General features: G+C 41.1%; 1 protein-coding gene across 1 annotated transcript; it reads right to left on the bottom strand.

Annotated features, from left to right (window-relative positions):
• Window positions 1–281: 281 nt before the first annotated feature.
• Window positions 282–17,010, bottom strand: OPRK1 (opioid receptor kappa 1). The gene is made up of 3 exons (XM_009952601.2): window positions 16,751–17,010; window positions 4,269–4,621; window positions 282–814 (listed from the first exon to the last, which is right to left on the bottom strand). The coding sequence occupies exons 1-3, from the start codon at window positions 17,008–17,010 to the stop codon at window positions 282–284; spliced, it is 1,146 nt and encodes a 381-aa protein (XP_009950903.1).
• Window positions 17,011–17,798: the final 788 nt, after the last annotated feature.

Genomic DNA, 17,798 nt, shown 5'->3' on the forward strand with positions numbered 1-17,798 from the left:
CCTGTCTCCCCAAAGGTGTGTTTTAGTACCTGCTTAAGCACAGCCAAAAGGTGCCAAAACCTGATCATCATCCAGGTCCTTTTCATTTGAACTAATTTTTAGGAGATTCTCATTTGTCGGTAACGAACTTGCTTTAGTTCAAACTGCCAGGATTTCTGAAATATTCCATAAACGACTGTCAGGGTGAGTCTGGTTCAAACTGCAGTGGTAATCTGTGTCAGTCCGAGGTCGTTGGACTCCTCTCTCTCTTGAGGACAGTAAGATGACATTTCCACGACTAGTCATACAGGTTTGTTTGTCCCGTCTGCTTCCCTCATATAAGCCGGGTCTTGCACAGTGTTTCTGACTCTGCTGGTGCTCTGCCTGTCCATCCTCATCTTAAAGGGGAAGCAGAAGTCCTTGAAACATCTCTTGAAGTTTTCATCCAAAAAAGCGTAAAGGATTGGATTGAGGCTGCTGTTGGTGTAACCCAAAGCAATACAGAAGTAATAGCTGGATATAGCAGCAGTACTGTGGGACACATCCCCTAGCGCTTCAACCAGCACAAAAATGTGAATAGGGGTCCAACAGATAATAAAAACTGCCACCACCACAAGAACCAACCTGGTGATGCGGCGCAGGTTGCGGTCTTTTTCTCGAGACCCTGAGAGAAGCCGTACACTTTTAAGGCGCAGGATCATCAGAGTGTAGCAAACAATTATAATGAGAACCGGAATAACAAACGCAAAGACAAAGACACAGATTTTCATGAAGATGTCCCACCACACGTAATCTCTGTCTGGAAATTGCAAGGAGCATTCAGTGCCAGCAGTATCTAGGAACGAAAGAAGCAAGAAGAAAATTGCTTTATTATCAGATATTCTAAACAATGTAATTTTCATAGCATAAGCTAGGAAAAGTGATTATCGTGTAATGTGATACCAATAAATGAAGTTATCATCAAATCACTCCAAGGAAAGCTTTCACTTACCATTGAAACTGGTTTATGCAGCTGTCTCTAGAAATTGCTTAGAGAGATAGAGGCTTTTTAAAATGCATAATATTGTACAAAATTTGTTTCCCATGGGAGGATCTAAAAATGCAGAGCACAAAAATAAAAATTTGTAAAGATGTTTCCATTTGAATCTCGCTGAGATTTAAAGCCAGAATGAGTGCCATGTTCAATGGAGTAGAAATCTCATAATTATTATCAAACTACATATGTTTTCATCTGTGGGCAGACAGATTTTTGGTATCATGAATTGTGGGAGCCGAATGTGGAAGATGATCGTAGGAAGATTTTGCCAATATACCATAATTGTGTAATAATCTTTTCCCACGTGCCCTCTTCAGCGCAAATGGAATACACATAAGTGCCTGCATTCAGAAAAACTTATTTCCTGGCAACAGCTTCTTTTCAGTTAAATAGAAGCAAATAAAATATATGTGTGCGCAGAGTCAAATGGAAGCTGCTCTTTTTGCGGATCAGGTCATTGAAAATTCAGCCTGCACAGACACTGCAGGGTCTGGGCCACTGACACCAGCCCTCTCCCTTTCTGGTTGCCCATGCCAGGCTTCAGAGTCACAGGCTGTCACTTGATTTTATGTCCCAGAAATAAATGTTCCATCTGACAGGAAGCTGCTAAGGAATGAAATATTTGAGGTTTCATTTGCTGACCTCATTGGAGTCTTCCAGCATATAAACCATATGGAAAACCAAGAAATAAGAGAAATGTCAAGGCAAGAGAAGGGGTAGATTTACAACTACTGTCATCTGTTAAACTCTACTGAAGACAAGTCAAAGTAACAGGGATTTTTCACTCTGAATTGTAACTTAGATTTTTATCCTTTTGAGCATTGCATTATTCTTTGGATTTTTTTCATTTTCCTTACTGAATCTGTCATTTCTCCACAAATTATTATGTATTGGTTTATATTGAATCAGATCTAAGGGTGGAATGATTCAATGTACTCTTGCACATCACTTTTTCATATCTGTCTCCAGCAGAACCAGTTAGAAAAGTTCCATCAAGCCATATTTCCCTGCTATCGAAATGCTTCACAAATCAAGATGATATTGCAGGGAATTTGTTTTGAAAACGGCTAAGGGGAGGAAGTTATTATGGTATCATCTCTGTGGTTAGATAACAGAAAGCTGTTAATGGATAATATTGAATATTAAACATTCAAATAAAAAAAAAAGTTGAACTCAAAGCTAAATATTTTGAGGTTTTATTTTAAATAATGTAACAACTAATGGATGATACTGAGAGTTGAACAGTGAAAAGACATATCTTGCAAGCCTGATGGAGGTTGCTAAGCTGACAGCACAAGTATGACTTAATAAGGTCTTGACACTCAGTCCTAAGACTAAATCCTTGGTGATCTAGGTTTTTGTAAGTGTCGTCGCTTTTACTTAATTTCATTCTAGAAACATTAACAATCACTTTCAAAGAATTTTTGACATTGGTTATTAGTGTTATTTGTAGTCGATCATTGTCTAGCAGTAGCAATAAAATCAGGATGCAGCTATAATATCTCGACTAGTAAAGCTGCGTCCAGATGTGGGGAAGGCTGCTCCGGACCACATCCAGCTACTCACTGACACCCCCTCCCAGAGGAAATTGCCTCTATAATTTCATATATTTGTCAAAATAATTAGGTCATGCTTGCTACATTTTAAAATAATTTGTAGTTCACAATGGTATTTTAGAACTCCAAATTATCAAATACAAATTTAACGGTTGTCTAACATCTCATTACAGTTTACTTTCTATGGAAAATCTGATTCTAAATTCATTAATGTTCATGTGTTTCACTTGATATATACATAATGCTATGAACTATATGGAATCCATTTACATTTTCCCAGTTTACAACTGGCAGACAACCAACAAAATCCTTGTCATAATACACAGTATCGTAATAATTTTAAAGGACTTTGGTAGAGAATAAAATCCAATTTACATTTTACTCTTGCTGCCTGAAATGATGCAGAACTGAGTACAGTGTCACAAACTGAGTACTCGATTTCATACTGACCTTTTCCACTCTGAAGGCCAAATATTCCACATCCATTGATATATTTAAGGAAAAATACTGCATTCTAGATAGTGTTTTAGTGTAAATACATTTTAAAACATGTTTGAGAAGTTACCATTTAAGATTAATTTCTATCTTGACATAGGAAATATATTTCTGTAAGATATATTATTAATTATGTTACCCTCAGGCATCCATACTCCTCTGTATTCAGATGAAGCCTTTGTACTATTACTGGCAATGCTAATAGTACCTCTAAATTATTTATTTTCTAGGTGAACAATTCTTTGGCAAGAAAGGCTCTATTAAGGCCAGAGAGGGAATATTTACACACGTGTAAAAATTATTCTGCAGGGAAAATGTATCCAGAAAGACACCACTGGGAGCAATCCTGTACTGTGAGAACAAAAGGGATTATCTGAGCGTGGGGTGGGAACTTTAAATGTAACCACTTTCCATCTGACATTCAGTTGTTGTTTAAATCTGAATCCAGCAGAGGCCCTGTAGCATATAAACAACAACTATTTTGACCGGCACAACATGAAGTTTCATCCCTGTGCTCCAGCGGTCAGGCAAAGGGAGAAGCCTTGCTTTTCCCCTTCAGCGTCCAGCAGCGCAATTCATGAGCACACCGGCCCAGATAATGGGCAGTATGTGCTGGAGAGAGACCTCGGGTCAGGCAAGTGGGGCTGAACGGTGGTGGCTGACAAGTATTTGCCAATAATTTCCAACCTCGTGTGGCTCAGCTCAGCTGTGTATTACTGGTCTCTGTTTCAGGAGAAAAAAAAAAAGGCCGCCTGCCACGTGGAAAAGGCTTTTAATCATCGCTGGCCTGAGAACAGCCCCTTGATCTAAATGTGATGCTCGCAGTGAATGACAGGAATATTCTGCTAGTTAAGCACGCTCCCACAAAAAACCTGACCAACCCAATGTCCCATGGCCTTCATCTTCTCATACATAGCAAGACAATCATTCTTCCCAAATGAAGATGCCTGGAAGTTAATGTTTCCTGAATCAGACATTGTTTTATAAAGTCTGTCAAAACTTCACTGGTGAGAAGAGTTATAGCACTGCAGACCAGGATACTTGACCCCCCAATGGCCTGAAGGAAGAGCTTCCAGAGGACTATGTCAGACATTTAGACATACTTTTAGAAGAAGGAATCAGTCAGGCTTAATCAATATTCCAAGCCATGTTCTATGTCATTTGAGAAACAAAAAGACTGAATTTTGAGTTCTCACACTCACCTTCCCTGACTTTGGTACCTCCGAGAACTATTGCAGATATACCAACAGATGAGGACAATAGCCAGATACAGATGTTGATTATCTTCGCCTTGAGAGGTGTACGGAAGTCCAGAGCCTTCACAGGGTGACACACAGCAATGTATCGATCAACACTCATCATGGTCAGTGTGAATATGCTGGTAAACATGTTATAATAGTCAATCGAAATAACTATTTTACACAGCACATCACCAAAGGGCCAAGAGTTCATCAGGTACTCAGTGCTTTGGAAAGGCATAGTCGTGGTGACTAGCGCATCTGCCATAGCCAGATTGAAAATGTAGATGTTGGTCGCTGTCTTCATCTTTGTGTACCTGAAGAACAAAAAAAGTAAGGCTTTATGGTTTCAAAATGTGGTTATGCACATTCAGCTATGTGACAGTTTCTCAGTCAGGCTTTGCCATAGCCATGTTTTTTTCTGTCGTTTCTAATTTATGACAGAAGTGCACACAAAAGCAAGACCATTGGGATAATAATAAACACATTTGACTCAGTCTCCCAGCACCTGCAGTCAGAGCTATTCACCACAGGCAAAACCAGGTATATGAGTATACTTAATCTAATTAGCCAAATGCTGGTTTCAATTCTATCTTCTCAAATCCTTCTACAAGAAAATATCATTGTTACATTTGCAAGTGAGCAAAATGTTCTGTGTTTCCTTTTCTTATGGCTAACTATTGCGAGCTCTCTGGGTTTGTTTTGAGGAAGGAACAGTTATCCCAGTCTCTGGTAAGAACCCATGTTAACTGGCTGCCGGGCCAGGTTGCCTCTTACATGATAGTTTCTCTTCCTTGAATTCACTGCAAGGATGCCAGCTTATACAAGTTTTAGTCATTTGTCTTCTTTGTTCCTTCATTTCCAATTTCTCCTCCTTTCTTATCATCAGCTTTTCCCAGTCCTCTCATTTGTGACTGTTAATATAAAAGATGGCTATTGTTTAAGTGGATGTTACAGAGGGGAAAAGATGATCATAGCAGTATTTTTCCTGCATCCTTTAATTTCATCAAAAGGAAGCACTTGCTTTCTCCAGCTAATAAGAATCTCAAACTACACAGAAGAATAGGATCTGTTTGTTTGAGACTTCTGCCCCACGGACAGCATGGGAGGACAGCCTGTGCCCCAGGGTGTGGAGGACCGCTTCCAGCTCTGTTATGGATGCAAAGGATGAGGGAGATCCTGTTAGCATAGGGTTATACCTGACTCTGCTTTCTGAAATGCTTCCCCTCCAAGTAGTTACTTTTGCTCATTGCTGTTAATTTATTATCAGATTCAACAACAGATTTTCTTTCTCAAAACTGTCTCAGCCCCATATTTCGAATGCGTGCACAAACTAAAATCTGCACATGTAACACACACAGAAACACATCTAGCTAGATTTTACTACACGTCATTAATAATTTATGGTGGAAATGTAAGATTCAAACAGTTTAGCTAACGAACATGTAGGGCAACGTAACAATTCGCCTTTAAAACTTCGATGCATAGAATAAAAAATATTTTTAAAACATTTTTAAGCAGTGTTGACAATATATGCCCAATAAGTAAATTAGCTATTAATTAAAAAACGAGCAGAAATGTCATTTCATGACCAACACGAAAGTGTCAGTTTTTATAAAATACTCTAATTACAACATTGAAAAAAATGAAACCAACTGCTGGTTCAGAGCATAGAAAAGAGAACTGCAAGGGAAAAGAAAGTAAACCCTTCTCACCCAGACAGCATGCCCAGGCTCACGACCTGAACAAAGCCATAGCCTGTGGAGCGTTCGAAGTCTCTGAGCAAAGACCATCAAAAGGAAGCAGCAACAAAAGCTCCACACCGATGGCATGACCCCCATGGTCCAGGCTCCCTCTGCCCCGGTCTGTGCCTCAAGATCAAGGGCAGAGCAAGGAGGCACCTGCCAGTCAGGGCTGGGCTGCTGCCCCCTCCCAGACTGATCTTTTCAACATCCTGGGAGACAGTCTGCCCTGTAGGTCCCACTATAGCCCTTAAGGCACTGTTCAAACACAAATATGAGAGTATATAGCTAGAAAAAAATAAATATAAGACACATTAACAGGCTAGGAACTTTCCTCTGGTAATAAAAAAAATTTAAAAAGCATCTCCCAGTGCATTTCATCTGTAAGACTGGACAAAAACTCACTGAACGGATTGCAAATCTGTGCTAAAATGGACTAATTTCCATTAAATGTCTGAAAAGGAGTGGTAGAAAGGTGATTTTACTTCTACAGACATCACTGATGGTATTTGGAATTGTTGTCTTTTTCATACTGCAGAAAAAAAAGACTATGAAAAGTTGGAAAGGATGCATAAAAAGCTCCACAAAAATAAGTGAAAGGACTGGAGAAAATTCTTACTGTGAGTAACTTAAAGAGCTCAGCACATTTAGTTTATCAAAGAGAACACCAAGAGGTGACTTGATTACAGTGTCTGAAGACCTCCATGGGGAGAAAATAGCAGGTACTGAAGAGCTCTTTCAGACTGTGAAGAAAAGCATAACAAGGACAAACACGTAAAAGTCAAAGCCAGACAAACTCAGCTTAGAAACAATGATGGATTTTTCTTAACAGCTAAGGTGATCATTATTGGGAACAAACTACACAAGAAAGGAGTAATTTTTCTGTCTTTTGATGTCTCCAAATCAATGTCTGCTGCTTTGCAAAGGGTGTGCTTCAGTCAAGTACAAGTTACTAGACTCAATACAGGAATAGTTAAAAGAAATGCAATGCCCTGTGACAAGTAGAGGTGAAGTAACTAATAGTTCTTCTGAATAATTTTTTCCGTAGATCTTTAAAAACTTCACCAGGGGTTTGGATAATGAATGTTTGCTTTCACATATAGAATAATTAGTGTGACCTTTTTTCCCTAAAGAAAATCAGAAAAGCAGTGAAAAATAAGAGGATTTTATTAGTCTCGAAAAATCAAGTATCTGAAAGTCTTTATATCTGGCATTTCCTCTTCCTTGCAACCTTAATTCTTTTCTTTTTCGTGTGTGACACTGTGACCATATATATCATATTTTCCCAGTATCCCTTTCACTTCTTCCCCATAGCCTTCCAGTGGCAGAATAGGAAACGACCCTTTATAAAATAGAACTGCTTGTTTGGGCAACTGCAAAATTCAAAGTTTAGCAGCAGCAACACAAAGCATGCTGTCTGTATATATTCTGCTTATGTTGCACATGTAAAGTGAGCCATTTTGATTTTTTGGACTATGCAGCACATGCACATATAAGAAAAATCATTTTCCTCACAACTGTTGATCGGACATGAAGGATGTCTTGTCATTCACAGGTAGTAAGAAATATAGAGTCATCCCAGCATCAGCATTTAGACCATTTCCGATGTAACCAAATCAAAGCTGTATGCGGGAATGAGAATATTCTGGGGAAAAGAAAAACCCACAGTGTTCCTCTCCTCCCATAATGCTCTGTGAAAGCTTTGGCTCATTTCAGGGGCACATACGCACATAACAATCCCAGCTTTGATAACCTTGCCCGGCATGCCTCTAGTGCTTCCCCACAGCTCGCCAGCCTGGCAGTGCCCTTGCCCAAATCCACCCCAGTTCCCAGACCGTGGATTCCTCCTTGCACCACTCCCTCTGAGCCAGAGTAGACGCCTGACTGCTTCTCTGCCAGACTTTGAACAAGAGGGCAGGACACCAATAAATACCACTCTGATAAATACTCTACTACATTTAGGCAACCAGTTCTCGCAGGCACCGCAGAGGGATCGTGTGTACCTAACTCAGGGGTGAAGGATGCACTAGTTAACCTCAGCAATGCTAAGTCCAAGCACGTTTTACTGATGCAACCTTAAAACTCATTGATCTCGCACTAGTAACGCAAAGAGCTTGATTACTTTCACCTGAAAGCATTGGCCTCTGTGTAAATGAGATGTTGGTCTTTAAAGCTATAGAGATTAAATCATACATTCATTTAGGAGTTCGTGAAATTCAGAAATGTCTTTGAGAATCTGGACTCATTCATTCAAAATCATTTCAATGTTTTTAATTACACACCTAAAAATTATTTAATGCCTACATGATTCTGAAGATACATTCTTGTAGGCTTAATCAAAAGTCCAGTTAAAGTGACAGAGTGACTGCTGACTGTCAGACACTTTGCAGTGGAGCCTGATAGAGTCTTGACTCAAACACAAGGCGAGGGATTTAACTGCTTTTCTATAACTCATTCTATTGCACCAAAATATAGGAGGCAATATTTTATATGGTTTGGAGTTTTCCCACCATTCCCTCCATTCACCCAAATCTGCACTTGATCAAGGCCAAAAGAGTGATCGAGTAAGGGAATCTTGTCTTCCTTTGCAAAATCAAAATTATTGATAAAATACCTGAATTTCATTCAAGGAAAAAATACTGCTATCTGCTTTAATTAGTCTAGCAGAACAGATAGGAGAAATCTGGACATAACTACAGCATAGATGGCACAGTGGTAATTAATGAAAAACATTTCTTAGTGTCTTGGAGGTATAACTTTCAAAGACCACTAAAATATTTATAAACCATTGCTGTATAAACTGCTCATGGGAAATCCCATGTCTAGAAAAGAAATTGTTGAATGCTGGGATTTCACAACAAGGTGATGACTTTTCTAATACGACGTGGGAACGGAAGGTCCCTCTCTTAAATCAGGTGCTAGAATGTCATTTCAAGAGCCAGAAAAACCTCTGATGACTTAAGCTGTTTGGTGGATCTCGAGACTGCTTGTCAAGCCATAAGCAGGCCTCAAGCCTCTGGAGACTTTAAATAACTGGAAGATATGTGGAAACTCTGCAGAAAAATGGTCAAGATGAAAACTAAAACTTTGGGTTGGATGGGTTTTTTTGATGGATACATGATGAGAGTTTTTAAGAAGAAAGTTTTAAATGATGCCTACTTATGTGTCAAAAGTAAAGTTCTCAGAACTGTCACAATTTAGGCTAAGTCCACTTTCCAAAAGGGCAAAGTTCTTTGGGACTGACTTTAGACTGACCCTTAGAAAATTTCCACCATTTCTCATTGACTCATCATTACTGTACTTTTCCTTCGGGAGTATAATTTAATTTGTACATTTTTTAAAGACAGTAAATAGGAAGAAATCGCACCTCGAGCCTAAGCTTATCCATGAAATTGTGGTGACAGAAGAAGGAAGCATGCTATTAAGGAGATGGTATTCTTTCAGAAAAAAATCAAAATGCATTACTAGATCTGCTATTAGAGTCCCTTAAAGTTATTACCTCAAGCAGAGGAGAAGAGTGTGGTCCTAAAGTACACTGTAACATTAGTAAAGTAATAAAAGCTGAGAAAGAGGCTCTGGTCAAATTTTTTTTTTATGTAACTGTAATAGGCTGAAATGTTCCCTGGAGTATGAAATGAGGGATGGGGAGGGGAGCAAGACTAACAACAAGATTCTCCAGTAGCAGAGTGAAAGTACAAGAGCATGAAATACAACGGGGTATAACAAACACACATTTTTGGCAGATACCTGAGTCAGTGAATGCAAGTGAAAGCTAAAGCACATCTAATAGCAAATTGCAAAACCACCTATCAGCAGGATGCAGGCTCTGTTCCACTAGGCTCCTCTGAATGAAGTATATGGAGATCAAGCAGCTGAAAAGCTTAGTCAGGAAAGCTCTATATCTCAAGGCTGTATTCGGGGCACACTCAATATCATACCGTGTCAGAACAGGGCAGGGAATAAAAATAAAAAAAATAAAAATATAAAAATAAAAATAAAAATACAACCCAAGAGTATCTATTCCATACACATCCCACGTTAAAAGAATGGCGCAGCTGTCTTTTGGATCTTCATAGTTCAATATCAAAACCTTATGCCTCAACTAAGACTGAGGTAGCCTCAGGAATGTAAAAATCAATATGCTGCCGTTTCCATGTTCACATTGGGTTGTATGTTATTATTACATTTTGACTGACAGCTGGAATGTAGCGGTAGGCAGGACCTTGGAAAACACTTTAAATAAGGGCAAACATTGTTACTGCGCACATTCACAGTGGCCTGCCTTTGACACCAAAGTTCTTAGGAGCACACAAAAGATTGTACACCTTGCCTACAAAATAGTATCCCAAAGCGGGATTCGTTTTATTCAGAAACACCTGTAGGTACCTATTTTTAAGCAGCTTAAGGAAGAAAAACATGATCTTGTCTTTTATTCTCCCCTCAGGGAGAATAATCTACCTGAATGTCAGAAGGTATCATTAAAATCCTTACAATTTACCGCTACCATTTCTCCTCTGAACTAGCCATAAACTGAGCCTGAACAAGATCTTGCAGATTTAGATTAGATGTGGAAGCTTTCCTTCTTGAGCTAAAGAACAAACTGCTGAATTAGAGAAGTTCAAGTCTACATATATCCTGGTCAAAATGAAGAAAAATTCACACTGCTTACAGAAATGAACTATTTTTCTTCCTTCTGTGATAAGAACTTTTAACATTTCTGTATCAGCTTAAGAGCCTCTTTTTGAAGAAATATGCTTAGCGTTAGAAACAGCAATATTGCAAAATTTTTCCTTCCATGATTTTGGTAGGAGAGCTCAGACAAATGTCAAGGTGCTGTGATTTATTGTGCCTTAAACTGAAATAGTGAGAATGCAAAATTTTACAAAATCAGGACTTTATCCAAAACCAGTATGTCTAATATTATTATTAGAGAGCCTAGACAGTTAGCTGAGACTATGTACCTGATTTTTTGTCCTCTACTGGTAAGTAAGATGCATCTAGACCTTGGCAAGCAGTTGACTCTGTCTCTTGAGAAACTTTATGCTGCTGCAGATGTTTTCCAGTGACTGGTCATGCTACGAGGAGTTCCCAGGGTGTTACACAGCCCATCCTAATCCTTCTTACTTGCCACAGGTGCATTGCCCTGGTGAGTGCTGAGCCTCTGTCTCTCGTCACATCCACCTTTCCCGTTGTTCTTATCTCTTGGAAGGAATTTTTTTTCCTTTAGCAGAGCAAAGTGCTTCCTATGTGTTTGTTGGAGAGGAAAGTGAGTAGGACAGAGATTGCCCAGCAAAGAGAACAAATCTCATTGCTCAAGGGGACAGGGATAACAGCTCCAACAGATTTTTCAGTCTTACTTTCCTTCGTATTCTTTGGAGAGGCTCTGTTCTCTACAGGTAGCTACGTATGCAGAAGTTGGTTGGAAGCAGCCAAATGTTATCGAACATTTGCTTCCCCTACATGTTTCTGCAGCACAGAAATAAGGAAAGAATTCAGAAATCTCTCAACACATGCAGGGCTCTTGGGGTGTGGGTATTACTCTTGTTCTCAAAACAAAGCTCCTGGTTTCATTTTGCCACAGAGATGAATAATAACTGGCACTGCTGGGAGTGTTTTGTAGGACAACTACACACTTGGATGTGTGGAGACCTGAATCTCTGGTCAGCATATCTGTAATAAAGTTGAATGGGAAACATGGGACCTCACTCTACAACGAGTATAGGATTATGTGGTAAAGAAATAAGTGCATATATCAGCAGTGAGCCAGGTCAGGGAAAAGTTATAAGTCCCTCTTAGGAGGCAGCTGGGAGGCTTTCTCTGGACTGTACCCATTCATCTGTTTCCCTCACCTGCCTCAAAGACCACAGCACAGACCAACTGAACACACACATTCCCAAAGGAGGTGATTCAAGAGAAATGCAGGAAACTTTAAGACAGTCAACTGAACAGTAGTTTTCATGGCAAAAATATTCTTCTTCTCCTGTGCACTTTAACAAACCAGTCATTCTGAAAGGCATGTCTAGCAGTGAGTCCTGATGCTGTCCGCCAGCCACCCTGCCCTCCCCAACATCATGTCCCTGTTGCACTCCCTCGCCGTGCTTCGTCCAGGAGCATGAGCTTCCCCACCACTCTCCTGGCTGAGGACAGGCAAGATAGCCTTGCCAGCAGCCAGACTGGGGAGGTCTTGTGAGTTTTCACTTTCTACCAGTTCAGAAAGGCTCCCTGTAATTTGCCTTGCTTCAAGACACTGATTCCAGTTACGTCTTTCTCTGAAATAAATGACTCCCTGGCTGCTAGCCCAGCAGAAGTGTCTGGATGGATACCAGATTACTTTGCAGAAGCCAAGCAGATTACTTGCTATAAGCTATAGCCTCTCTCTAATGCTGCCTCTAGTAAATATTCCTTCCAAGCCTTTCTTCTTCTCTCTCTGCTTTTCCAGTATCAGCTCTTATTACAACATTGTGTTGGGAACTCATGTTGAGTTTCATGTCAGCTTGTAAACCCCAGGTCTCACTAAGTCATTGTCTAGCAGAGTATGAAAAGTACTAGAAACATTTGAATTTTGTTTAAATGTGCTGTGCTTGTCAAACTACCCATACTGGTTTAGAAACCTGTCCTCTTCCACAGTTCCTGTTACCCTGGTCTTTGTGCCATCTGTAAAAGCTGTTGGTAATGATCAGTCTTCAAAGTCGTGATAAAAAATATGCCAAGTTTGGCCAAACCCTGCAGAACCTACCAAAATTACCTCCATTCAGTGAGGTAAGGCCAGATGCTCTTTGAGGTCCTGTGATGAATTGCTATTAATCCATTTGATACCGCTGTGCTGATAATAGTAAGGTGTCAAATGTCCGGTTGGGTAAAAAAGCCATAATATTCACGAAGTATAGTACAGCTTGGCCTTTACTTTTGGCTGCCAAAACCTTGATTTCATGAAAACATACTAACTGCAAGCAGTAGGGATCAGGTAGTTCAGTTAGGTTGAATCTTCTGGAGCTTCATTTTTCATTCCAGACCAGTACACTTTCCAAACATAATTTAATAAAATTAGAACAATAATTTAAAGCAAATCAACAAGTAATCTTTTGATGTTATCAGAAATCTATTATTGACTTAAATGAATATATTGAATCAATTTCATTTTTATATGCCTTTTTTTTAATATTTTCGTTCTTGTTTGGAATGAATGATGGAGAAGATTTAAAAACAATCTAGAAAGGAGTAGATGTTATATGACATTTCTCAATAGACCCTTCTTGTTACATAAGATGCCACTCGGTTCGATGAATATAAGAACGAAAGAGTATCACTAGTTATATTTTTTCTTCAACATTAGACTAAGCAGAGGAATACAAGCTTTTTCTTTTCCCTTAGGAATCAATCTACATATCTGTGACACAGTCTTTTGTTAGAACTGGTTTTGAATGTAGAAAATTATTCGGTTCACTGGAAGCTTGAAAGAATTTTAAAAGAAATACAGGACTGGCTATTTAGGATCCTGATGGTAGCAGCTGCTCTCAGTAAATGACTTCAGGAAGAATGAAGGTTAGGCACACACATGGAAAAAGTGAATCTGGAGTGGGTAAGAGACAGCATCTCCCAGAGTTTTTACCAGAGTATGTTTATGTTTCGATAAGGACAAATCCATTGTTGAAGTTGTAAGTTTAATCAGGAGGCTTTTCTTCCCCTCCAACTGTCACAAGAAAGCACCATTTTCTTTAAGGCCAGCACTAAATTTTAGAGAAATAAAATCAGGAGGGAGGAGGAAGAGAAGAAAAAGACTTTTTGCTCCCAAAGACAATTTTATTTATCAGCTTCAGCCAGCTAGCTCACCTCCAGAAATATCTTCTAAGATCTCAGAGGTAAAGCTGAGTCTGGGGTGCATACATTAGCCCTGGTCTTGCTTTCAGGATTTTTAGTGATTGGGCTTTGGCTTTTAAATCTAACAGTTGCTATGTGTTTAAAGAAAACGAGTACCAGTATCTCCATTTTACAGGTGAGGAAACCAAGTCACTGGGCCATGAAATGTCCTTGTCAAGACAGGACAAAATGTTGAAGCCTGGTAGTAAAATCAAGAGAAGAATCCAGGTCTCCTGAAAGCTGGGTTTTCCCTCTCAGCAGAAACACACCCTCCCACATCTGAAGAACATTTCTGACACCCAGCACCCTGCATGCAAGTTGCTGAGATGCTGGCTCGCTGGTGTCCATGAGCTCCTTCGGCAGCTCTTGTGCAGAAGTAGCAAAACTGCCCCTGTGGGCGTATTAAAGCAAGGAATAGTCCACAGCCTGCCTACACCACAGCTCTTGGCTGAATCTGAGGCTGTTTCTGAGGTACCTCAAGACTATTTGGCATCTCCTGAATCTACCACAGCATTGACACTTCAACAGTTTCACTGAAAGTCTCAGAAAAAATGAGGTCTTGTCTATGTCGCCCAAAAGATGACTCAGTGTCAGCCCTGAAGTGGTCAGGTGTTTGGACTAGATGATCATTGTAGGCCCCTTCCAACTGAACTATCTTAATAATATTAGGTGTTTAAAAGAGCAAAGGGAGGAGGAGCTGTGCCTGCCTTGCCTGCCAGTCCAGAGCAGGTTAGGAGGAGGAGAGCAGATCTGGAATTCAGAGAGATGAGAAACGGCAGTGAGGGTCCTCACACAAACCCTGTGCTCAGCTGGAGGGTAAAGAAGAACCTCAGTCTGTCCCCATCTCCCCTTCAGAGTTGTGGCAGCTCGACAAGAGGCAGCGTGTGATGGCTGGAGGACACGATCCCCCTCTCCCTTGCCACCTTCTTTCATAAACTTCCCACAGACCTTGACTTTCCACAAAGAAGGACATCACTGCAGGCTACATTTTTTTAACAGGTCATGAAAATCTGTCCTGAGCTGCAATCACGTGGAGAATGGATGTGAAGGAACGAGAGAGGGAGATGAGAGGTTAGGACAACAATGAAGAAAATACACCTCTTGCATGACCATTTGGAACATTTCAAAATCATAAGAAATGTTTGAAACTGCAAGTTTGTGTACGCATACACTTCAGCTAATGATTCTAGCAGTGGTTAAAACATTTGCCACAGAGAAAACCTAGAAGAGGAGGATACTGACAAAAAAACCCAACAGATGGTTTGTCATACTTACTTTTTCATCATGTAATCAAGAGATGGACCAAGAGGAAACTGAAGCAAAAGGCTAATGTAGGAACTGACAGGAGAGGGATCCATAGCTAGCTAGACTCCCACAAAAATGATCTTAGGAGGGCAACAGAAGGAGGGAAGAAATGAAATACATATGCACCAGTGTAATCCATGTACGCTAAGTTTTAGGGCTCTGGCTAAGTTTGAATTTATTTCCACTGCCCAGGCCAGTTAATCAACTGTCGTTGTTAGTGACTGATGGCTTAAAAAATCTCTGCCTTTGCAGCCGTGTGTGTGTCACATGTGGAGTCTCTCTTCTTGCAAGATAAATACAAAGAAATGAAATCTCTGCTCTGAATGAAGGGCAAAAGGGCTTAGAGGGCTATAAAAATTACAGCATCACAAAGCTGGAGTAAACCAGTTTCTTCACACTGACCACAGGCTTCTTTATTTCTTGCACTGACTGTTAAGGGGGACTTATTTCCATTTTTCAAGAGTATTCACCTGGTCAAAACTCATCTTCATGAAAAAGTACCTCGTCAGCTTCACCACCTCTAGTTAACTTCCCCCTATATCAAGTCTGACAGTTATCTCACTGTTCTGCAATTGCTTGACCCTTTACTAACAAGATCCCTTCCAATACCTCCTTTTTTTCTTTATCTATACAAGCTGATTTAATTTGAGCAATGAATGCACCACAATTATATTTTTTCAGATTTTTTTTGAAGGATTCAAATGGATGGTGAAGCAATAGTCCAAAAAGTTGCATCATTTCAGTCCCCTTGGTTGCTCATTATGGCCCAGCGGATCTGCACTGTCCAGACACTTTTATAACTTCCAGAAAAAAAGCACAGAGACAGAAATCATAGTGCAAGCTAGAATACACACCAGTACATAAGTGTGGGTACAAGTGTAAGTATTGGTGCATTTCACCAATAGTGTAATATGAAACACTGGCACAGATGCACAGCTTTCTCCTGTTTCCTGAAAAACATGAGGAAAGGTAGACCCTTCTCAGCATCTACTTTGCTTTCTTCAAGCCAACACCAACAACTGGAGTTAAACACCACTAGACAGAGAACCAACACCCCTTGCTTTACACGAAACATTTCCACATATTTTTGTCATGTCGTTTTTTCCCCAGCTTGTTGAACAAGCCGCTGGCTGACAAGGCAGCGATGTATCAGTGTCCACACGACTAGGCACAGAAGCCATCCCTTGGGGGCTCCTCACAGAGGAAAAATATCTGCCTTGCAGAAGTTTCTTTCTTCCGCTTGAGCTCTCCATGGGATGCGAGCAACCTCTCATCCCTAGAGGGCACCCACTGAACGCAGCTCCAGGGCACGAAGCGCCTTCCCGCAGGCTGCAGGATTTATCCCTCTTAACCAGCTTCTCTCTTCTGTCTCTAACTGCATGTCCAGGCAAACCACTGGGACTGGAAAGATTTGGGGTTGATTTTTTCCAGCTCCTCATGTATGCACACCCAGAAAGCTTCCACAAACTAACCCCCCACACACCTGCCAAACTTAGAGATACCATTTACACCTCTTCCAACAGGTACTCCAAAGCCCCTTACCTTATGATGACAAACATGACCAGAGAGTTTCCCACCAAGCCAACCACGAAGACGGCCGAGTAGACAGCAGTGATGATGATGGGGATGGCGGGGGAGATGCTGGTGTGGTTGTGCTGGGCGTCCCCGAAGGCCCCAGTGGTGTTGCTGTCGTAGTCTGCCCAGCCCAGGAGCCAGCTGCTGCTGGTGCTGGGGGGTCGGCAGGGCCCCGGGGAGCAGGTGGAGTCCGGCTCCTCACGGAAAATCTGTACAGGGGCATCCATAGGGGCACAGCCCCCACGGGCAGGAGGGGGACGGGGAGGAGGGTGCAGAGAGCAGGAGGCGAGTACGCTGGAAAGAGGGAAGAGAAACAGAAGTGCTATCAGAGCCACCGGAGAGAGACCTCTGACATTTGACTGTGTTAAGGGGAGCTCTGCTGTGCCAGAAACCGCAATTTGCCAAGCAGAGATTTAAGCAAACCACATTCGTGTTAAATAATTACAAGTTTTACGTGTCGCTATGTAACGGGTAAGTGGTGCTCCTCCAGGGGCAGAGGGAAAGTTTTCCTCCACTTTCAGAGATTGCACGGAGAAACAAAACAGACGGGAAACAGCTCAGATCCACTCCCACACTTTAACCCTGTCTCTCCCATCCTCCATATTTTAAGTCAAACTGTACCCTAATAACAGGAGCTCCTTACTGCCTAAGCTCTGCTACAAAGGGAGGGGAGAGAGAAACCCACCAGCTCTTTGCCATCTGCTTTGACATCCTGCCCTGAGTTACATTTTTCCTGATGCCATACCTGCTTTCAAAGAAGAGACACAATAATGACACAAAATACCTCTTTCAGTCCAGGAAAAGGAGCGGAGTCCTCAAACAGATGTTCCTTGCAGGAAAATAAAAAATAACCCGGCTCCTCTTGGCTCCTGGAAGTACCACCGACCTTCTAGGACTTTTGAACCTGAGGCACCTGCGCCTTTGGAGAGATGTGCTGGTAGCAGAGCCGATTCCCAGGCATGAGCTGCAACGTGGTAGCAGCCGCTGCTGCTGTTCCAGCTCCCACCACTTCGCC

This window comes from Leptosomus discolor, chromosome 13, assembly GCF_034619465.1.
Source record: "Leptosomus discolor isolate bLepDis1 chromosome 13, bLepDis1.hap2, whole genome shotgun sequence".
NCBI lineage: Eukaryota > Metazoa > Chordata > Aves > Leptosomiformes > Leptosomidae > Leptosomus > Leptosomus discolor.